The following is a 19,167-nucleotide window of genomic DNA, read 5'->3' on the forward strand; positions in this document are numbered from 1 at the left end:
AGCAGCATTAATCCATTAATCAGGCAGAGCTCTCATGACCTAAACACCTCTCATGAGTCCCCACCTCCAAACACTGGCACATTGGGAATTAAGCTTCCAACACATGAATTTGGAGGGGACAAAAACATTCAAACCAATAGCTATGATATGAATTATATGATATCATTCATATCAAATGCCAGACATGTGTATCCAATAGATATGAGCAAATTATTACTATTTATTGATAGAGAAGCAAGAATGGACTATTCAGAAGGCCCATTATAGACTGAGCAAGAGGAAATGTTTATGTTGGAGGGGTCAGCTGGGATTAGCAAGCTCTTTGGCTGCCTGGAGCTTTATCCCTAAGCCTCCTACCCCTGAGGAAAGAGGACATTCAATTCCTGCTCCCTGGAGTATACACTCACAGGCTTCAGGCCCAGCACACCTAGCACTCAGTGGACCCAGGAGAAATGGCTAAGGTCATAGAACTCATCAACAGCAGAGCAGGCTGGACACGGACATAGCCATTCCAAGGGATAGTAGGTCAGTGTCCAGCTTATGGCTCTTGGCAACGCAGGAGGAAGCTCTGTCCATGAAGACATTTGCAGATTCATGTTCAGACCCCTTCTGGGAGAAGTCAAAAAGCTGCTGGTTAGGAGGATTGAGAAGACTACACAGGAAAAGAGATGGTTGAATTTCTCTGGGCTCGAGTTCCCAGAGAAGCAAGACATTAGGGTCCCCAAATCCATTCTGGGAAGCAAGGTTTGCAGAGGAAGGGAAAGAAGCATAGAAGGGTGCATGCCACTAAGGCTGCACAGACAGGGCTGAGAGGAGTGAGGGACGAAGGCTATGGAGGCCAGTTTCAGAGAGGAAAAACTCCTGGGCTCTGGGCTCTAGTTGAAGGGTGGGAGTGCACTGATTCCTGCGGCCTCCAGGGGGTGCTCAGACCCAAGTACCCACAAGCTTGTTTCCTCAGCCCAGGCAGGAAGCCTGGGAAGGACTCAAGACCCACAGAAGGGGCCTCCTGTAGTGAAGGGAAGAGAAGCAAGGCTGCTGAGTCTTGAGTACCCCGAGAAGTCCTGGCTTGTACTCTGTGACCAACACCAGGGTGGCCAACATATTCACAGCTCTGGGTTCCCACATGCGTTCGATCTTCTACTTTCAACTCCTGCCCAAAAGTTGAACTTCAACCTGGATTGCCTGCAGTGTAGATGACTCTGCTGGCCTAGTCCCTGGGTGGAGCAGGAAGCTCCAGTAATGGTATCTAAGCCATTCTGGGGTACACAGGTGAATTAGGAAGCAGCAGCGAAAAGGGACCATAAAGTAGTATTCTGGGATAGATGGACCAGGCGTGCTGTGAGAGGGACCAGGGCCATGTGGGGAAGGGGTCAAGCTGAAAAATGATCATCCAGTATATGTGCTGTATGCCCTCAGACCAGCCCTGTTAGGCCAGAAGGAGACTGCACCCCTGGACTGGCAAGTCAGTGCAAGACCCTGCTAATAGGACTATTGAAGTCTCTCACTATGGGTTTTCTGTGGGGTGTTTGTTTCTTGGGGTGAAAGCTTCTCTCTCCCCAGGCAGGCCCAGCAAAATCTGTAGGATTCAGGCAGGGTTCTGACAGCTGGAGACAAGTTGTTGAGAAAATTCCTGATGGAGGGTTACGGAGTGCTCAGGAGGGAGAATATAAGGTTTCAGAGGCTGAGAGGGAAAGAAAAGGTAAGGGGGAGTCTTGGAATAGTGGCTCCCATTGCCTAACACCCAGAAACAAGACATAACCTGCAATGGGGAGAAGGTGAGTGTGAGACATTGGCTGTAGCAGTGATGGCGTTGCCCAGGCTGCCAAGGACTCAGAGAGTCCAGCCTTGCCCACTGACCTATGAGGAGGGAATGATGTTCACAGCACATTTTCATTCGTAAGTCATGAGAGGACATCGAGCCTAATGGTAGAGGCCTGGTGACATGTTGTTCCAGAGGTTCCGGAATCTTTGTTTTCCTGTTGGAAGGAAACTTTGCAGAGTAGAAAAGGGATCTGAGACTTTTGGTAAGATTATATATGGGACTGTCAGGGGTATGGAGCCATTTGTAAGGGATCAGAGCTCTTTCAGCCTTGGCTAGGGAGCAGGGGTCCTGGAACCTCATCCTGACCCATAGCTGAGTCTGCCCATAATTCTTTTCTGACTCAGTAGGCAAATCTCACATAGAAATGGGTCAGCTTTGGGAGTGGGCCCAGGAAGTACTGAGGATAGCAGGTGAGATCCCAGGAAGAGATGGATGTGGGGCTGAGACACTGGAGAGAGAAACATGACTGTCAGATAAAGGGCGTCTGTGACTCTTAGATCTCATTATGCCTACTACCATAACCTACCCCCAATTCCTAATATTCTCCTACCCTAGACGGGGGAAAATTGTCAGAAATTTGACTGTAACACTAGCAACACTACTCAGTACTTGAAATGCATTTTTGCATTTTTTTCATTCAACAAATATTTCTGGAACAACTATTATATGCCAGGCACTATTTTAGGAGTCAGGGATATATAATGGTAAACAAGACAGGCAAAACAAAGCAAAGCAACAAAAACCATCACCAGATAAGTAGACAGATGAAAGAATTTCAAGTTTTAGTAAGTGAAATAAAACAAGCAAGGGTCTGAAATGGCTAGATAACGTGATCAAGAAAGGCTTCATTGAGAAGGTAGCATTTAAGCAGGAGTCAGTTATAAATATTGTGAAACCCCAGTTACAGTTCTATTTGTTCTGTGTTGAGTAAATAAAGCGTTTCCCCCAAAGGTGGAAACTACCAAGAAAGACTAATTACTAGTAGTGGTGGTACTCTCTGGAAGAGAGACACCTCCTCTTCCTGTCTCATTACTGTCAACGCTTCACTTCCAGGCACTTTTTGCAAAGCTCTTTGTCAGTCAGGGAAGGTGAGAGGCTGGGCATGGGGCTTGGACATTAGACAACAGTGAGACATTATTGTCCCCAGACTCACTAGCCCAAGGGTAAAGCTGAAGAGGCTTGAGCATGCCCCAGAAAGGCCCCTGATGAAGCTTGGAAAAAGTTGTTCTCTGAGTATTTCTAAGTGAGTTTATCTGTGTGTATGGTTACTAAATGTAGTAAGTATTGCTGTCTCTAGCTGCCTTAGAGCAGGGCTTGACACAGTACAGAGAAACATTAGTTCCCTCCTTTTCTCACCTCCCCCATTGTGGAGATAAACTCAGTCATAAAAGGTGATCCTCAGTCTACTCGCTTCTTATGGGCACCTGGACCCATTGCCAGTGTGAGAGTCACAGCTGGACATCAGCAGTGTAACCCAGTCACTGCTTGAAAGTTGCTGAAGGGGGTTGGGGGGTAGCTGCCGGGAAAAGGGAGTATTGGATTCAGATTTCTGTCCAGACCCTGACCTTATTTGCAGTGATGTAATCAGCCAATATTGGCTTAGTCCTGGGAGACAGCTCATTCCCAGTGGAGTTGGAGGTGGGGGTGGTGCTGCTGCCAACTCTATATAGAGAATTCAACTGGTCACCCAGAGCTGTCCTGTGGCTTCTGCAGCTCAGCATGGCTAGGGCACTGGGAGCACCCGTTGCACTGGGGTTGTGGAGCCTGTGCTGGTCTCTGGCCATTGCCAACCCTCTTCCTCCGTGAGTAAAGCTGGGACTAGAAGTGAAGGATTGAGTTCTGGGCTGGGGTAAGGTAGGGCCAGTTTTTAGGCCTCAGTCAAATTTAGGGTCAGGAGCTATGGGAAAGGAATCAATCCCAATGGACCCATATATCTATCTTGTTCTCCCTAGGACTAGTGCCCATGGGAATGTTGCTGAAGGTGAGACCAAGCCAGACCCAGACGTGACTGGTGAGGCCCTGACTCCCAAAGTCTATCTATCTGTTTGGTTGTGTCTCTGCATTTTATCACCTTCTGTTTGTTTGTTTGTTTTTTACTTTGCCATCTCCCTACCTCCGCCCCAGAACGCTGCTCAGATGGCTGGAGCTTTGATGCTACCACCCTGGATGACAATGGAACTATGCTGTTTTTTAAAGGTAGGAGGGACTGAGGTTGGGGTATTTAGGACCTTAGACTTATTCTCCTTCATGAAGGTTGTGCCTGTCTGTGGGAGGTCTTAGGAATTATCTGAGGGTATCACTGACAGCTTCTCTCAAGCTATCTCAGTAGGTCAAAGTTTTCTCACTGGGCCCCTCAGTGAGTGTGGGTTTTTTCAGGGGAGTTTGTGTGGAAGAGTCACAAATGGGCCCGCGAGTTAATCTCAGAGACATGGAAGAATTTCACCAGCCCTGTGGATGCTGCATTCCGTCATGGTCACCAGAGTGTCTTTCTGATCAAGGTACTGCTGGGCCAAAATCAGGGCCAGGCTGGAGAGGGCTAGAATCGACACTGGGGACCCTTCCCCCAAATGGCCTTGGCATGGAGCCCATAGCAATAGGTAGCAGATTTCTTTCCCATGTGCCCTCCTTTCCTGTAAAAGCTCAGGCTAAGGGAGTGTGCATGCATGTGGGCTTGGCAGTTACACCATCCAGTGGCTATTCTTCAGTCCTAGTCTTAGTTCTACACCACTCTGCTGTACTTCACACTGCTGGCCATCCTTTTTTCCCTGGCAATTTCTTCCCTTGCCTTCCATGACCCTGTATCAAGTCCTCTTCAAAGGGCAGGGCAAATTGTTCCCAACACAATGGCACCTGGCCAGAAGAGCATATGGAGCATGAAATCCAGTCTGCTGTACTTGCGAAGTCCCATGTGACTCAGGCTGTGTCTGCTCAGAGGAAGGGGTGCCTTCTCCTACCTTGCCAAAGGTGCTATGTGGTTGGGGAAGTCCTGACTGTTGGCTTTGTTTTCCCTTCTGCCTCTTTTCTCTCTCTTTTCAAATGTCTCATTCTTTCTCAGCCAGTTCCCTAATGTTCCTTGGGGATCCATCCTAGCCTTTCCATATACCTTCCCTCAGTGATCTCAATCATCACCATGACTCTGAGGAATATCTATGCTGTGGACACTGGATCTAGATCTACCTTCTGAACTCCAGACATCTCTTTCCAATTATATGTTCCATAGGCACCTAAAATTCAGCATCCCCCAAACGAAGCTTTGCATCTTCTTTACAAACCAACCTTTCCTCCTGTGTTTTCTGTTTCAGTAAATGACCCCAAAATGTGCCTGATTACTACAAACCAAGTGCACACAGGGTCTCATGATCTGGGCCTTGGTTATCTTCTCAGGTTTATCTCTTCCCCGGCCACATTCACTGTGTGCCAGCCATACAAATCTACATGAAGTTGGAGCACATTGCTTCCTCATGTTTGGGCTCTGCATGCTGCTCCCTCTGCTGGTAACACCCTTTCCTCACTTGTCAACCTGGAAAATTCCTGCTGATTTTTCAGCTCTTGGGCCCAATGCTTCCTCTGTGGTGTGAAACCTTCCACAAGTTCTCTAGGCAGACTTAGGCACTCCCTTTATATTCTCAGTGCGCTCTTTACACTACACCTTGGTCGTTGCATGGCTAGGATTGTAGGAGTCCTTTCTGCTTTTGTACAGTGAACTTCCCGAAGCGAAAGACAGAGTCTTGTCATCCTCAGTGCCTCTCACAATGCCTGGCATATAGTAGTTATTCAGTGACTGTTTCTTGAATGAATGAATGAATGAATGAAGAAATGGATGTACTAATGTATAGATGATTGCGGGATGAACATTTGTGGATATGTTTGTCAACACTGATGGTGTTGCAGATAAATGTGCCACAGGAGTATCTGGGTACAGAGCTAGAGGTGTGTGTGTTATAGTAATAGTGACTGGATTTGCACAAACTGAGGGTGTGTATTGTGCAAAAGGACAGAACATTGTTGTCCACAGATGGACTGAGAATGTGTGGGGCCACAGGAGGATATTGTATAAGCACAATACATAAAAAATGTATGTAAATGCAGAGTGGCAGTGTCTGGGGATATACAGTCAAAAAGTACTTTTGAATGCAGGGGGACAAAGTCTGGGTATACCCTCCTGAAAAGAAGGAGAAAGGATACCCAAAGTTGCTCCAAGATAAATTTCCTGGAATCCCATCCCCACTGGATGCAGCTGTGGAATGTCACCGTGGAGAATGTCAAGCTGAAGGCATCCTCTTCTTCCAAGGTTAGTCCAGGCTGGAATCCAAGAACCTGGAGTAGTAGTGGGTTGGTAGCGATGCCAGTAGTGATGGTGATGGTGGTAGTGATGGTGGTAGTGGAGCCACTATGTGGCTTTTTAAGGAAGGGAAATAGAGATGCCACCTATGGTCTAGAGGTCAAGTGAGGGAAGGAGAGGAAGTCATTCTGGTGAAGGTAACTGGGTGTAATTCTGTGTGAATAGTCCCTCGTGGTTCCCCATGACCCTTAAGACAAATCTACCCTCCTTAGTCTTACATACAAGGCTCTCCATGGCCAAATCCCTACTGGCCCTTCAGCTTTGACTTTTATCATACCTTTATCTTAACACTAAGCTCCAGAAACCCTACGCTATTCTCTGTACACTCAGTTTCCTTCCTGCTTTGGAATCTTTCCTCTCTCTGGGGTTCCATCTCTCCTTGTTGTATGCCTTTTAACTCCTATTTCAGATTTCAGTTGAAGTATCATCTTCCCTGGGAACTTTTCCCTGAGTCTCCCCACTGCCTTTGCTGAACTGATCCTGTGCGCTTTGCTGCTGAATTTTGGTGTATGATCACCCTCCTTTAGCTGTCTCTCTGATGGTTGTAAGGTCCATGTGGTCAGTACCATTATCTGGCCCATCCTGGGACCCAGAGAAAGCACAAAGGAGGGTATAACCCGGTCTTACCGAATGCCTGTTGATTGATTGGACAAAGGTGACCACAAGTGGTTCTGGGACTTGGCTACGGGAACTATGAAGAAGCGTTACTGGTCAGCTGTTGGGAACTGCTCCTCTGCCCTGAGATGGCTGGGCCGCTACTACTGCTTCCAGGGTAACCAATTCCTGCGCTTCAACCCTGTCACGGGAGAGGTGCCTCCCAGGTACCCGCTGGATGTCCGAGACTACTTCATGCCCTGCCCTGGCAGAGGTGAGAAAGTCCTAGCACTTGAGACCTGTCAGAATTCATCCACCTTCCCTGAGCTTGTGGATCTCATGTGTCCTAGCTCTCACCTTAACTCCATGTTGCAACACCTTGGCCCTTAATCTAGCCCCATTTCCATTCTGGATTTTCCCATTGCCCTCATATGGGGAAACCCACACCCCACTAACCCCAGCCATCTCTTCCACCTTAGACCTCACTCTGACCTCTGGCCTCCTTCTGTGTTCTCCTCACCCATTTCTCTCTCCAGGCCATGGACACAGGAATGGGACTGGCCATGGGAATGGTACCCACCATGGCCCTGAATATATGCGCTGTAGCCCACATCTAGTCTTGTCTGCACTGATGTCTGACAACCATGGTGCCACCTATGCCTTCAGTGGTGAGAGATGCCCCCAACTCCCCCAGTGTGCTCTCACATCTCTTTTACTTGTATCTCCCATCCTTGACACATTTCTCCATTGTCATCACTGTGTCACTTATTTTGTCCCCTCTGTCCCCATCCTTCTGCATGCCCTTCTGCATCCCTTATCTCTGAGGCATATTTCTCAATTTCTGTCATTACCCAAGCCCCTAACTTCATCCACCTGTCTACCATCTCCTCCTATGGCTGTGCTGTCTGTGGACCTCTCTGGGCCCCTGTGACTCCTTGTGTTCTCCTTGCTCAATGCCCTGCTGAGCCTTCTGGCTCTCCCTTGCTCCCTGGACTTCTATGTGTCTCTGTACCTCCTTGCCTCCCTTTGTTCTTGCATATCTTTCTGAGTCCTCTGACTCCCCCTGTTTATCTTCAGAACTGCATCTTGTTCCAGGTTCCTGGTTCCTATGTCCAGACCCCTGGGCATCTCACTGCCTGGGGATGAGATGTTCTCCTTGCTGAGAACCAGCTGATAAGTGTTGGGTACTTTAGACCTTTAGAAGCTGGCTTCACTAGCCTGTGGAGGTTTCTCCTCTGAGTAGCCAATGTAGATACCCCTCCCTTGACTTGTGGCATCAATGGTATTAGATGGTAAAAACCATCTAATAATACCTAGGGGCTGTTCTGAGTTCAGTCAGGCAGTAAATAGTGATGCTGCACAGTTGAGAATATCCCCAAGAGGAGTGAGCAAGCACATCAATATCCAACCTAAGATGTATGTATAATTAGGACAGTGGTAAAAATATAAAATAGTGAAAATATTTTTTCACACAAAAATTTTCTGGCCTCTGACCCTTGGACAAATTTGATCAGTTACAACTATCAAGTTCTGTTGAAAAATACATAACCACATGGAGAGCAAATCTCCACAGCAGGATTGCACACTATAATAAGAACATACAGCTAAGGTGAAACACACACCTGTAGTGAAAATACAACATTAAACTGAGAACATATGCCATAGTAAGAACATATAAGTATCAAGAGAACATGCAGCCATGGTGAGAACCCATCGGGAGGACACACAGACAACGTGAAATTCAGAAAGAGAGAGAGTGAGTGAGAGCTTGTGAAAGCAGGGCCACAGGAAACACACAGAAATAGAGAAAGACACCAAGCCATTTAGAGATCACAGAACTTCAAGGCCATGTGGCCATAATGAGAATGCTATCGAACTCCTAAATGAAAAATGTCATGTATGTTCCATTGCTGTTGAGAGAACACACAGCATAGAGAGAACACCTTATATTAAATATACCCAGGCCGGGCATGGTGGCTTACGCCTGTAATCCTAGCACTTTGGGAGGCTGAGGTGGGTGGATCGCTTAGCGACTTGAGCTTAGGAGTTCGAGACCAGCCTGGGCAACATGGCAAAACCTCATCTCTACAAAAAATATAAAAATTAGTTGGGTGTGGTAGTGCGTTCCTATAGTCCCATCCACTTCGAGGATTCAGTGAGCCATGATCGTGCTACTGCACTCCAGGCTGTGTGACAGAGTGAGACCCTGTCTCAAAAAACAAAACAAAACAAAAACAAAACAAAAACACACACACACATATATATATATAAAATATATATATATATAAATATATATATATATTCCTACCTGAGGTGAGAATGCACTATCTTGGTAAAAACACGAACATGACCCAGGTACAGCATGGTAAATCTTTTTTCTTTCTCTGCCTCATAGTTTTGTTGTTGTTGTTGTTGTTGTTGTTTTAGTTGTTGCTGTTGTTTGAGATGGAGTCTCACTCTGTCGCCCAGACTGGAGTGCAATGGCACAATCTTGGTTCACTGCAACCTCTGCCTCCTGGATTCAAGCGATTCTACTGCCTCAGCCTCCCAAATAGCTGGGACTACAGGCGCGTACCTCCATCCCAGCTAATTTTTGCATTTTTAGTAGAGATGGGGTTTCACTGTGTTGGTCAGGCTGGTCTCGAACTCCTGACCTCAGGTGATCCGCCTGCCTCGGCCTTCCAAAGTGCTAAGATTACAGGCATAAGTAACCGTGCCTGGCCCCTCATAGGTATTTATGTATTCTCTTTGCTTCTTCACAACTTTGGCTTGCACAGGGACCATCATGTTCTTTCCACCTTCTCACTACTTCATGATCTTTCAGTCTCAGATCCAACTGATACCTCCCTCAGTTGTTCTTTTTTCCTAGTAAGATTTCCAGAGAGGGAATCTGAATGGCCCAGTCCATATTTTCAGACCACACCACATTAAAGTGGTTGATTGCCAGCCTATGTATTGGCTACATTAATGGATTGGGGACTCATCACTTACTTCACTGCACAAAGCAGCATAGCTCTGGTTCTCAAAATAGGGCCCCTGGGCCAGGTGTGGTGGCTCACGCCTATAATTCCAGCACTGTGGGAGACCGAGGCAGGCAGATCACTTGAGTCCAGGAGTTCTAGACCAGCCTGGGCAACATGGTGAAATCTCATCTCTACTAAAAATACAAAAAATTAGCCAGGTGTGGTGGCATGTACGGTAGTCCCAGCTACTCAGCAGGCTGAGGTAGGAGGATTGCTTGAGTGTGGGAGGCAGAGATTGCAGTGAACCATGACTGCGCCTCTGCAATCCAGCCTGGGTGACAGATTGAGACCCTGTCTCAAAATAAAATAAAATAAAATAAAATAAAATAAAATAAAATAAAATAAAATAAATACAGTTCCTGAGCAGGGTAATTTCAGTGGGAAACCTCCCAGGGGAGGTGGATATGTCAGTCAACACTATATACTCAGTACACAGTTAATAAGAGAACTTGTGGTTGCAGCAAGAACGCTAGGTGTTTACTCAACAAATATTGTTGAGTATCTGGTAAGTAGTGGGCATTGTCCTAGGCACTGAGATACAGTAGTCAACATGGCAGATGAGATGCCTGCCCTGATAGGATCTGCTAAAGTGAGAGGACAATAACAAAGAGAAAGGAAGAAAGAGAATACTTTTAGGTAATATTAAGGATTGTAAAGAAAATAAGACAGGATAGTGGCATAGAGGTGAGGAGAATGAGGGCCCTCTTCTGAAGAAATAATTTTTGAGCTGAGACTTCAGTGATGAGAAGGAATTAGCCACACAATGTGCTGGAGGAAAAGCATTTTAGGGAGGGTGAGCAGCACATACTTCAAGGAATCAAGAAGGAAGCCTGGTGAAGCTGGAACACAGAGAAAGAACAGGTGGGTGACTTGAAAGAGCAGGGAAGGCAGTGGCCAGGTTACCTAGACCTGGTAAGGGTTTTCAACCATAAAAGGGCGTCATCAGAAGGTCTTGAACAGGGCTGTGACATATTCTAACTCATTTTTTATAAAAGATCACTCTAACTTTTTGCCAAATATAAGTGATAAAGGTACAATCATGTAAGCAAGGAATCCAGCTAGCAATTCCTGCAGTTGTCCAAATTAGAGGTGATGACAGCTTAGACTAGGATGATAGCAGCAGAGGTAGTGAGGAGTCAGCATGATATATTTTGGAGGTAGAGCTGACAGCATTAACTAATAGATAGGATAGGCCAGGTGCAGTGGCTCACGCCTGTAATCCTAGCACTTTGGGAGGCCAAGGCGAGTGGATCACCTGAGGTCAGGAGTTCGAGACCAGCCTGAACAACATGGTGAAACCTCATCTCTACTAAAAATACAAAATTAGCTTGGAATGGTGGCACATGCCTGTAATCTCAGCCTACTTGGGAGGCTGAGGCAGGAGAATCGCTTGAACTTGGGAGGTGGAGGTTGCAGTGAGCCAAAATTGCGCCATTGCACTCTAGCCTGGCGACAAGAGCGAAACTCTGTCTCTAAATAAATAAATAAATAAATAAATGATATCAGTCAGAGTAGGGAAGGGAAAAGAGGTTTCAAGAATGACTCAGCTTTTGCAGACTTGGCAACTGAGAGGTTGGTGGCTTTGTTTTCTAAAATTGGGGAGGACTAGGGAGTGTGTGTGTTGGGAGCAGAAATCAGTTTGGACATATTAGGTTTTGGGTGCCTATTGGCACTGATTTGGAACCTAAAGCTCAAAGGGGAGGTCAGTCAGAGCTGGTAAGAACAGATTGGAAGTCATCAGCACATAGATGGCATTTAAAGCCCCTGGACTAGGTGAGATTGCCAAGGAAGTGAGGGTAGAGAGAGAAGAAAAGAGGCCCAAACTAGGGGATTCCAATATTTAGATATCAGGTTGAAGAAAAGAGTAGTCAAAAAAGATAAGAGGGATACTGGGAGAGCCTGGTGTCATAGAAGCCAAGTTCCAGAAAAAGACATTTACAGGAGAAGGAAGTAGTGAGCAGTCAAGTGCTCCTGAGAGGTGGGGTCAGATGAAAACAGAGAATTGACCATGAGATCTGGCAAACTGGAGAATACTAGCAACCTGGACAAGAACAATTTCAATGGTTGAGGGAAACAGAAGTGTAATAGAAGAGGATTGAGGAAAAAAGATAAATGGGAGCCTAGATAATTCCTTAATACGTTGTTGTGAAAGAGGAGAAGAAAAATGGGGTGCTAGCCCAGCTACTCCCTCACTCTCCCACCACCTCACAGGGAGGTACTGGAGAACACAGCCAGAGTGAGAACATTCAGCAGAAGCAGTGCTTCCTTTTTAACTTTTAGATACTGTATCTCATTATCTATAACCGCATCTCTGCACATGGACACCTGAGATCCTTAGGGAGTGCCTGCCAACCCCATGATGTTGGCCTTACCTGGAAACTTAGCCACTGTTCTTCACACTTGCCTTTCTTTCAGGTACCTGCTGATTCCAGTTCCAACCAGGCCACAGTGCCCAACATTACTGACCAAGTCTTGCTCTATTTCTCCTTCTTACCTGGCCTCTTCCATCTTGATCTCTGGATGCATTCTCTCCCTCTCATGACTCATTTCTGCAATCATCACTAGCCTCTTCTCTGCCTGGGCTTCTGCCAGCTGCCCTAGAGCAACCTATGGTATTCTACAGGGACCCACTACTGGCGTCTGGACACCAGCCGGGATGGCTGGCATAGCTGGCCCATTGCTCATCAGTGGCCCCAGGGTCCTTCAACAGTGGATGCTGCCTTTTCCTGGGAAGAAAAACTCTATCTGGTCCAGGTGTGTATTGGGGGAGAGGCTTGAGGTGGAGACTGGGACAAGCATATCCAACTCTGTATCGATTACTGTCCTTTGTCCTCCAGGGCACTCAGGTATATGTCTTCCTGACAAAGGGAGGCTATACCCTAGTAAGCGGTTATCCAAAGCGGCTGGAGAAGGAAGTCGGGAGTCCTCATGGGATTATCCTGGACTCTGTGGATGCGGCCTTTGTCTGCCCTGGGTCTTCTCGGCTCCATATCATGGCAGGTGAGGGGCTTCTGGGTGCTTAGGGGGCAGCTTGTTCTGCTACCTGTCTGTGGCATAGATCCCCACCAGGGCATGAGAAGACCTAGGTCAGGATCCCCATGACATGGAAGCCATGCTATGTTTGGTGCCTTCTCCCCAGGACGGCGGCTGTGGTGGCTGGACCTGAAGTCAGGAGCTCAAGCCACATGGACAGAGCTTCCTTGGCCCCATGAGAAGGTGGACGGAGCCTTGTGTGTGGAAAAGTCCCTTGGCCCTAACTCATGTTCTGCCAATGGTCCCGGCTTGTACCTCATCCATGGTCCCAATTTGTACTGCTACAGTGATGTGGAGAAACTGAATGCAGCCAAATCCCCTCCGCAGCCCCAGAAAGTGACCAGTCTCCTGGGCTGCACTTACTGAGGGGCCTTCTGACATGAATCTGGCCTGGCCTCACCTCCCCAGTTCCTCATAATAAAGACAGATTCCTTCTTCGCTTGAATCAAGGGACCTTGGTTGTGAAACAATCTTACGTCTTTCTTTGAGTTGAAAAGTTAGCAACTTCTCCTTTGAGGCTCTTGAGCTCAAACAAGGTTGTGAGAAACAAGGAAGGGGAGGACTAAAGGGCAAACCTCATCTCTGCACAGATGATTCTTAGGTCCGGATCATAAACTGGCTTTTTGCAGACTATCTACACATAGTGGGAGGAAAGAGAACCAGAGTAGGAAGAGGAACAGCTGAGTTTATACAGCAAGTAAGAGGTGGAGCTAGGACTCTGATTCAGCTTGCTAATAGATGACCACAACCCGGCCGCAAGGCATCAGAAACAACAGGGCCTGGGGCAACTAAGCATGTGCAAAGAGGATTGGCTCAGAGTTGTAGGGGAGGAGCTCCAATCTGGGGGACCTCAAATTGTGGTTCTAGGTGATTCAAGTAACACCACTCATGGCTTGGGTTGCCATGAGTTAGGGATGACAAGTGGAATGAAGTTGAAGCGGGGAAACAGAAATACACCAGCTGTGTGTCAGAGGCAAGCTGGAGAGAGAGGAGAAATAATGATTTAGGGACCTGGCACCATGAAGCACATTTGCAGAGCACGGCCCCTGGGAGTCTTGCTGGAGCCTCAGGAGCTTTGCTGGCACAGAGAATCTGGCCTACCCAATTAGCCTCCTGGGTATCTGCACCATCTAGACCAGCAAATGTCACCTGCAAGGAGGCTGCAGTGCTTGGTTATTTTCTGGTCATAAACTGGTGAAGGCTTTGGGTTCCAAATTTGCTGACAACGATTTAACTGGGGATGGGCCTAGACTAGGTAGCTATGTCTCAGACAAGACCCTATTCATCCACTGCCTTTACAACCCAGCTGAGGTTGGAGGCTGGCTTGTTTCAGGCTCAAATATTAGCCTGAGATTCCAGCAGAGGGCCCTTACTCTGAGCTTCCATGTCCTAGCCTCATTTTCCTTTCCTATAAAATAGATAGAATGCCACCCACCTTCCAGTGACAATGAATATAGACTCAAACCCATCCCTTGAACTCTTTTGGGAAGGGGCTCTGGACGTAGACCTAGACTGTGGCTCATGGCCTCATGTGATCTAGGCTCAGCCCCTCCCAACCTGTCAGCCCTTTGCTTTGTAGGACTTTGGTGGGTAGAGTAGAAGCTAACAAGCTCTGACTGTCACACAAGGCTTTGTACTGGGAGGCCAGGCTATAGAGTGGCTCCAGCCTGAAGGGCTGGGAGCTGGGGAACAGTGTCTCAGATTAGGTCTGACTAGGAAATTGACTGGAGCTGAGAACAGAGGTTAGGGGCCAAGCAGCTGGGTTGTGGGTCTACTCCTTAGGAGCATCTTGAGCTTTACTTTTCTTTCCTAATGGTGTCTTGGATGGCTACCCTCATGGGGTTGGCTGCTAGTCTAAGGGGTGGAGACAAGGCCAGAGTTTCAGGTCTGGGCCTTATCAAGTTCATGTACTGCACTTGGGGCCACTGCTGCATCATGCCAGGGAGCCTAGAGGTGTCTAAACAGTTATCCAGCAACTCTGATACCCAAGGTTAACTTCCTTTTGTTTATGGAGGCAGGAGTACTAAGTCTCCCCTTTCTCCTCTCCTCCCACCTGTTCTCTTGCAGGGAATCCTCTAGCTTCTCTCCAGGGAACTCCCAGAAATGGTTTGTTTGAGTCAATTTAGGCTGCTATGACAGAGTACCTTAGAGTGGGTAATCTATCAGCAATAGGAATTTATTGTTCACAATTCTAGAGGCTGGAAAGTCCAAGATCAAGGCTCTAGCAGGTTCAGTGTCTGTTGAGTGCTTGTTCTGCTTCAAAGATGGCACCTTTTTGCTGTATTCTCACATGGTGGAAAAGGGACAAGCAGCTCCCTTTGGGCTCTTTTATAAGGACACTAATCCCTTTCATGAGGTTGAAACCCATGTGACTTAATCACTTCCCAAAGTCTCCCCCCCTAATGCTATCACATTAGTGACATTTGGTTCCAACATATGAATTTGGGGGATATGCCAATATTCAGACCATAAAAAGGTCCAACTTATACTTCTTTCATTCACTCATTTAGCATCTCCTATGTGCAGAGCATTGTGCCATTCTACCATCAATAATCTGCCACTCTATCACAGTCAGGAGGGGAACACAGACAAAGCATCGTGTAAATGCAATAAAGTGAGATAGACACTAAGATGGAAGACTCAATATACAAAGGAGAGTGGAGCCAGCAATACTTAGGATGAAGAAGGGGTTAGGAAAGGGGAAAGGCTTCATATATGATAAACACTTAGTTTAATTTTTAAAGATGAGTAAAATTTATGCAATTCCTTTAGCAAATATATATTCGCTGCCTACTATGCATTACCATACCAGGGAGCATTGTGAGCAGAGGAAAGGAGAGAAGGGACAACAAGGAGTGCAAACTGCAACCGGCCCCACAGGGCTGGAGTACAGGGGATGTGTGAGGGACTGGTGAGATGAGACTGAAGAGGGAGGCAGGAACATGCCAGTTCACAGGAGGCCTTCCATGGCAGTCTAGGAAGCGTGGATATTGTCTATTTTGGGAGCAATAGAGACCTACTGAGGGATTTTAGACAAGAAGGAAGAAGGTGAGGTGATGAGAGTTACATTTGAGAAAGATATCTCTGATTGCTGCAGAGTGGATACTGGGTGAAAAAAGACCCCAGCAGATACGGGCAGACCATTGTGGAGGTTGGTGCTATGGCTAATCTGGTAGATCATGGGGCCTGGACACATGGCAATGGTGAAGAGTAGTGGGCAGATCAAAAATATTTAGAAGACACAATCTATAGGACTTGCCAATGGATTGGATATGAAGGTGAGAGAGAGCAGAACCTCATTTCCAAACTGCTCTATGGCCCCTTTTCCCGGCTCATCATCATGTCTCTTCTTCCCTGATTTTCCATGGTACTTTTTCAGAGTCATACTCCATACCTAACAAGCTTCCCTATGTCCTTTACATACTCCATGGGTACAAACATCTCTATGTCTTTACCTCCAGCCTTGAGAAAAGTTGTACCCCAGGGCCCCTCTTTCTTCCCCTGTAGCTGCCCCAGTAGATGGGAAGCTGTATTAGCACATCTGCACCATTTTCCCCCTTTTTGTGCTGTCAAATTCCTTCTCCTTCAGCTTCTTGGATACAAGCCATATCATTCTCCCTACTATTCCAATGGCCATCATCTACAAGTCTCCTGTGTTCTCTCAGTTGCTGAAGGCTTTGCAGACTGATGTCCCCACACCAGCTACCCAATTACTACAGCCACAACTTTAACCCTATTCATCACTCACAATTGCTCCACCTGTTGAAGAAATTCGTTAAATTCCAATATCTCTCTTGTGAGTGCAGCCCCTTATCCTTGTGCCTCCCTCACTTCACTCCCACATTCCTGCTCTTTGACTTTGTTACTCTCACAGTCTTCCATTCCCTAAAAGCTATTTTTCTCCTACCCAAATTAGACATCAACATTGATTATCTGGGCCAGGTGCAGTGGCTTATGCCTAATCCCAGTGCTCTGGGAGACCAAATTGGGAGGATCACTTGAGGCCAGGAGTTTGAGACCAGCCTGGGAAACAAAGCAAGACTCTAGTCTCTACAAACAGTAAAAATAATTCGCAGGGTGTGGTAGTATGTGCCTGTAGTCCCAGCTACTTAGGAGGCTGAGGCAGGAGGATCACTTGAACCCAGGAGTTTGAGGCCACAGTGAGCTACGATTGCATCACTGCATTCCAGCCCGGGTGACAGAGGAAAACTGTCTCTATTAAAAACAATTATAATTATTTGAACAACTTTCTTGACAATACTTTTATTTCTTTTCCCCCTTTAACCTCTATTTCATCTAGCTATTAAAAAAAAAAAGAAATCAACAACAAAAACCAACTGTAGGTCAGAGAAAGTTTGAGAACTTTAGAATCAGACATGTCTGAGCTCCAATCCCAGCCAAGCCACTTACTGCTTAGATTTGAGAACTTTAACCACTCAGCTTCTTGTGTGTGTGTGATATATATGAGTATGCAAATAAGAATGTATGTTGTATCAATCAGTGTTCAATAAGAATACAGAAACCACTCTAAAAATCCAAGTAAAGAAAGATTTAATGCAAGGAGTTTGTTACAAAGTTGTAAGAAGGTTTGGAGACCATAACCAGGGAAAGCAGTTACCCCAAAATCTGGAAGCTACTACCAATCTGGATTTAGAGGAGCAAATAGGAGAAAAGTTATCACCCAAAGATCCAGAAGCTGGAGCCCATGAATCTGCACCAGCTACTGATGCTATTGGGGTTTGTATTGCTGATGCTACACAACCACCTCCACTTTCGCTAGGCAGGAACCACTGCTGCTGATGGTGCCAGAGGCATTGCCAGAAACAGAAGGGCTTTTTCCTTTCTCTTCCCTTCAGACCTAATTGGAGCCAAGCTGACAAGGGAGTCTGAGAAATGTGTTTTTCAGATTTCCAGCCCTGGCGGTGCGGAGAAGATTATAGAAAATCTTCCGTGGGAATGAGCACCAATAGACAATATCTGCTATGTGTATTCACATGCATTATAACTCTTGGTTGCATGTAATAAAACCCAACTTAGGCCGGGCGCAGTGGCTCATGCCTGTAATCCCTGTACCTTGGGAGGCCAAGGCGGGTGGATCACTTGAGGTCAGGAGTTTGAGACCAACCTGGCCAACATGATGAAACCCTGTCTCTACTAAAAATACAAAAAATTAGCTGAGTGTAGTGCAGGCATCTGTAATCCCAGCTACTTGGGTGACTGAGGCAGGAGAATCAGTTGAACCTAGAAGGCAGAGGTTGCAGTGAGCCTAGATTGCACCACTGCATTCCAGCCTGGCCGACAAGGCGAGACGCTGTAAAAAAAAAAAAAAAAAAAAAAAAAAAAAAAAAATCCAACTTAAAGTAATGTAAGCAAAAATTGCTCTATTGATTTAAAGAGCTAAAAAAAATCTATGGGCAGATTTCGACTTCATGGAAAAGTAAATCTACAGGTTAAATTGATATTGTTAGGCACCTGTCTCCATCCCTTGCTTTGCTTTCTTTGAGTTAGCTTCATTCTTAGGAAAGTTCATCCTTCCTTGTGACAAGTTGTCCCTCAGGCTTATGTTCTATCAGCACCTCTTGCCGAATAGTTCCAGGAAAATTCCTGGATCTGATTTTTCACTGGCTCAAATTTTGTCATGTGCCTATCTCTGAATTGATCACTTTAACTTAGATAGGCCAATCCTGGGTTAGGAATGTACCACTGAAGTGGGTTGTGGGACTGCAATGATTCCCATCTGAACCACATGGACAAAGAGTGGGGAGGGGATGGGTCTCCAAAGACAACAGATGTGCTATTACCATTAAAAGGGGGAAGGGTTACTGGGCAGATAATAATGGCAACAACAGATGTTCATGATGGGATAATACTTACCTTGTGAAGGTTTTCTTGTTCCCCTTCCAACCCTCCTTTTCCTCCTCAGCTAAAGAGTTTAAAAGTATTGATATCAGCCTGGTGTGGTGGCTCACGCCTGTAAGCCCAGCACTTTGGGAGGCCAAGGTGGGCGGATCACAAGGTCAGCAGTCTGAGACCAGCCTGATCAACACGGTGAAACCCTGTCTCTGCTAAAAATACAAAAATTAGCCAGGCGTGCTGGCAGGCACCTGTAATCCCAGCTACTCAGGAGGCTGAGACAGGAGAATCGTTTGAACCTGGGAGGCAGAGATTGCAGTGAACCAGGGCTGTGCACTGCACTCCAACCTCGGTGAAAGAGCAAGACTCTGTCTCAAAAAAAAAAAAAAGAGATATCGCTAGGTATTAAATACCTCAACCTCTGCTACTCCCACCTTTTGCCCTACATGCACCCCTATGCTCACCCCTCTCCCTTCAGTCTGTGAAGGTAAGGTGTCCAA

The 19,167-nt window shown here is 46.5% G+C and overlaps 1 protein-coding gene across 2 annotated transcripts; it reads left to right on the forward strand.

Moving 5' to 3' along the window:
* Window positions 1-3,517: 3,517 nt before the first annotated feature.
* Window positions 3,518-13,259, forward strand: HPX (hemopexin). 2 transcript variants are annotated; one of them, XM_005578799.4, is made up of 10 exons: window positions 3,518-3,624; window positions 3,775-3,833; window positions 3,947-4,018; window positions 4,199-4,320; window positions 5,960-6,113; window positions 6,820-7,032; window positions 7,295-7,426; window positions 12,405-12,535; window positions 12,619-12,781; window positions 12,921-13,259. In XM_005578799.4, the coding sequence occupies exons 1-10, from the start codon at window positions 3,542-3,544 to the stop codon at window positions 13,178-13,180; spliced, it is 1,389 nt and encodes a 462-aa protein (XP_005578856.1). In that variant the 5' UTR covers window positions 3,518-3,541; the 3' UTR covers window positions 13,181-13,259. The 2 variants fall into 2 exon arrangements, with proteins under 2 accessions (XP_005578856.1, XP_005578857.1); XM_005578800.4 differs by having other exon boundaries at window positions 3,775-3,803.
* The last annotated feature ends 5,908 nt before the right edge of the window (window positions 13,260-19,167 follow it).

This window comes from Macaca fascicularis, chromosome 14 (genome assembly GCF_037993035.2).
Source record: "Macaca fascicularis isolate 582-1 chromosome 14, T2T-MFA8v1.1".
In the NCBI taxonomy this organism is placed as follows: Eukaryota; Metazoa; Chordata; class Mammalia; order Primates; family Cercopithecidae; genus Macaca; species Macaca fascicularis.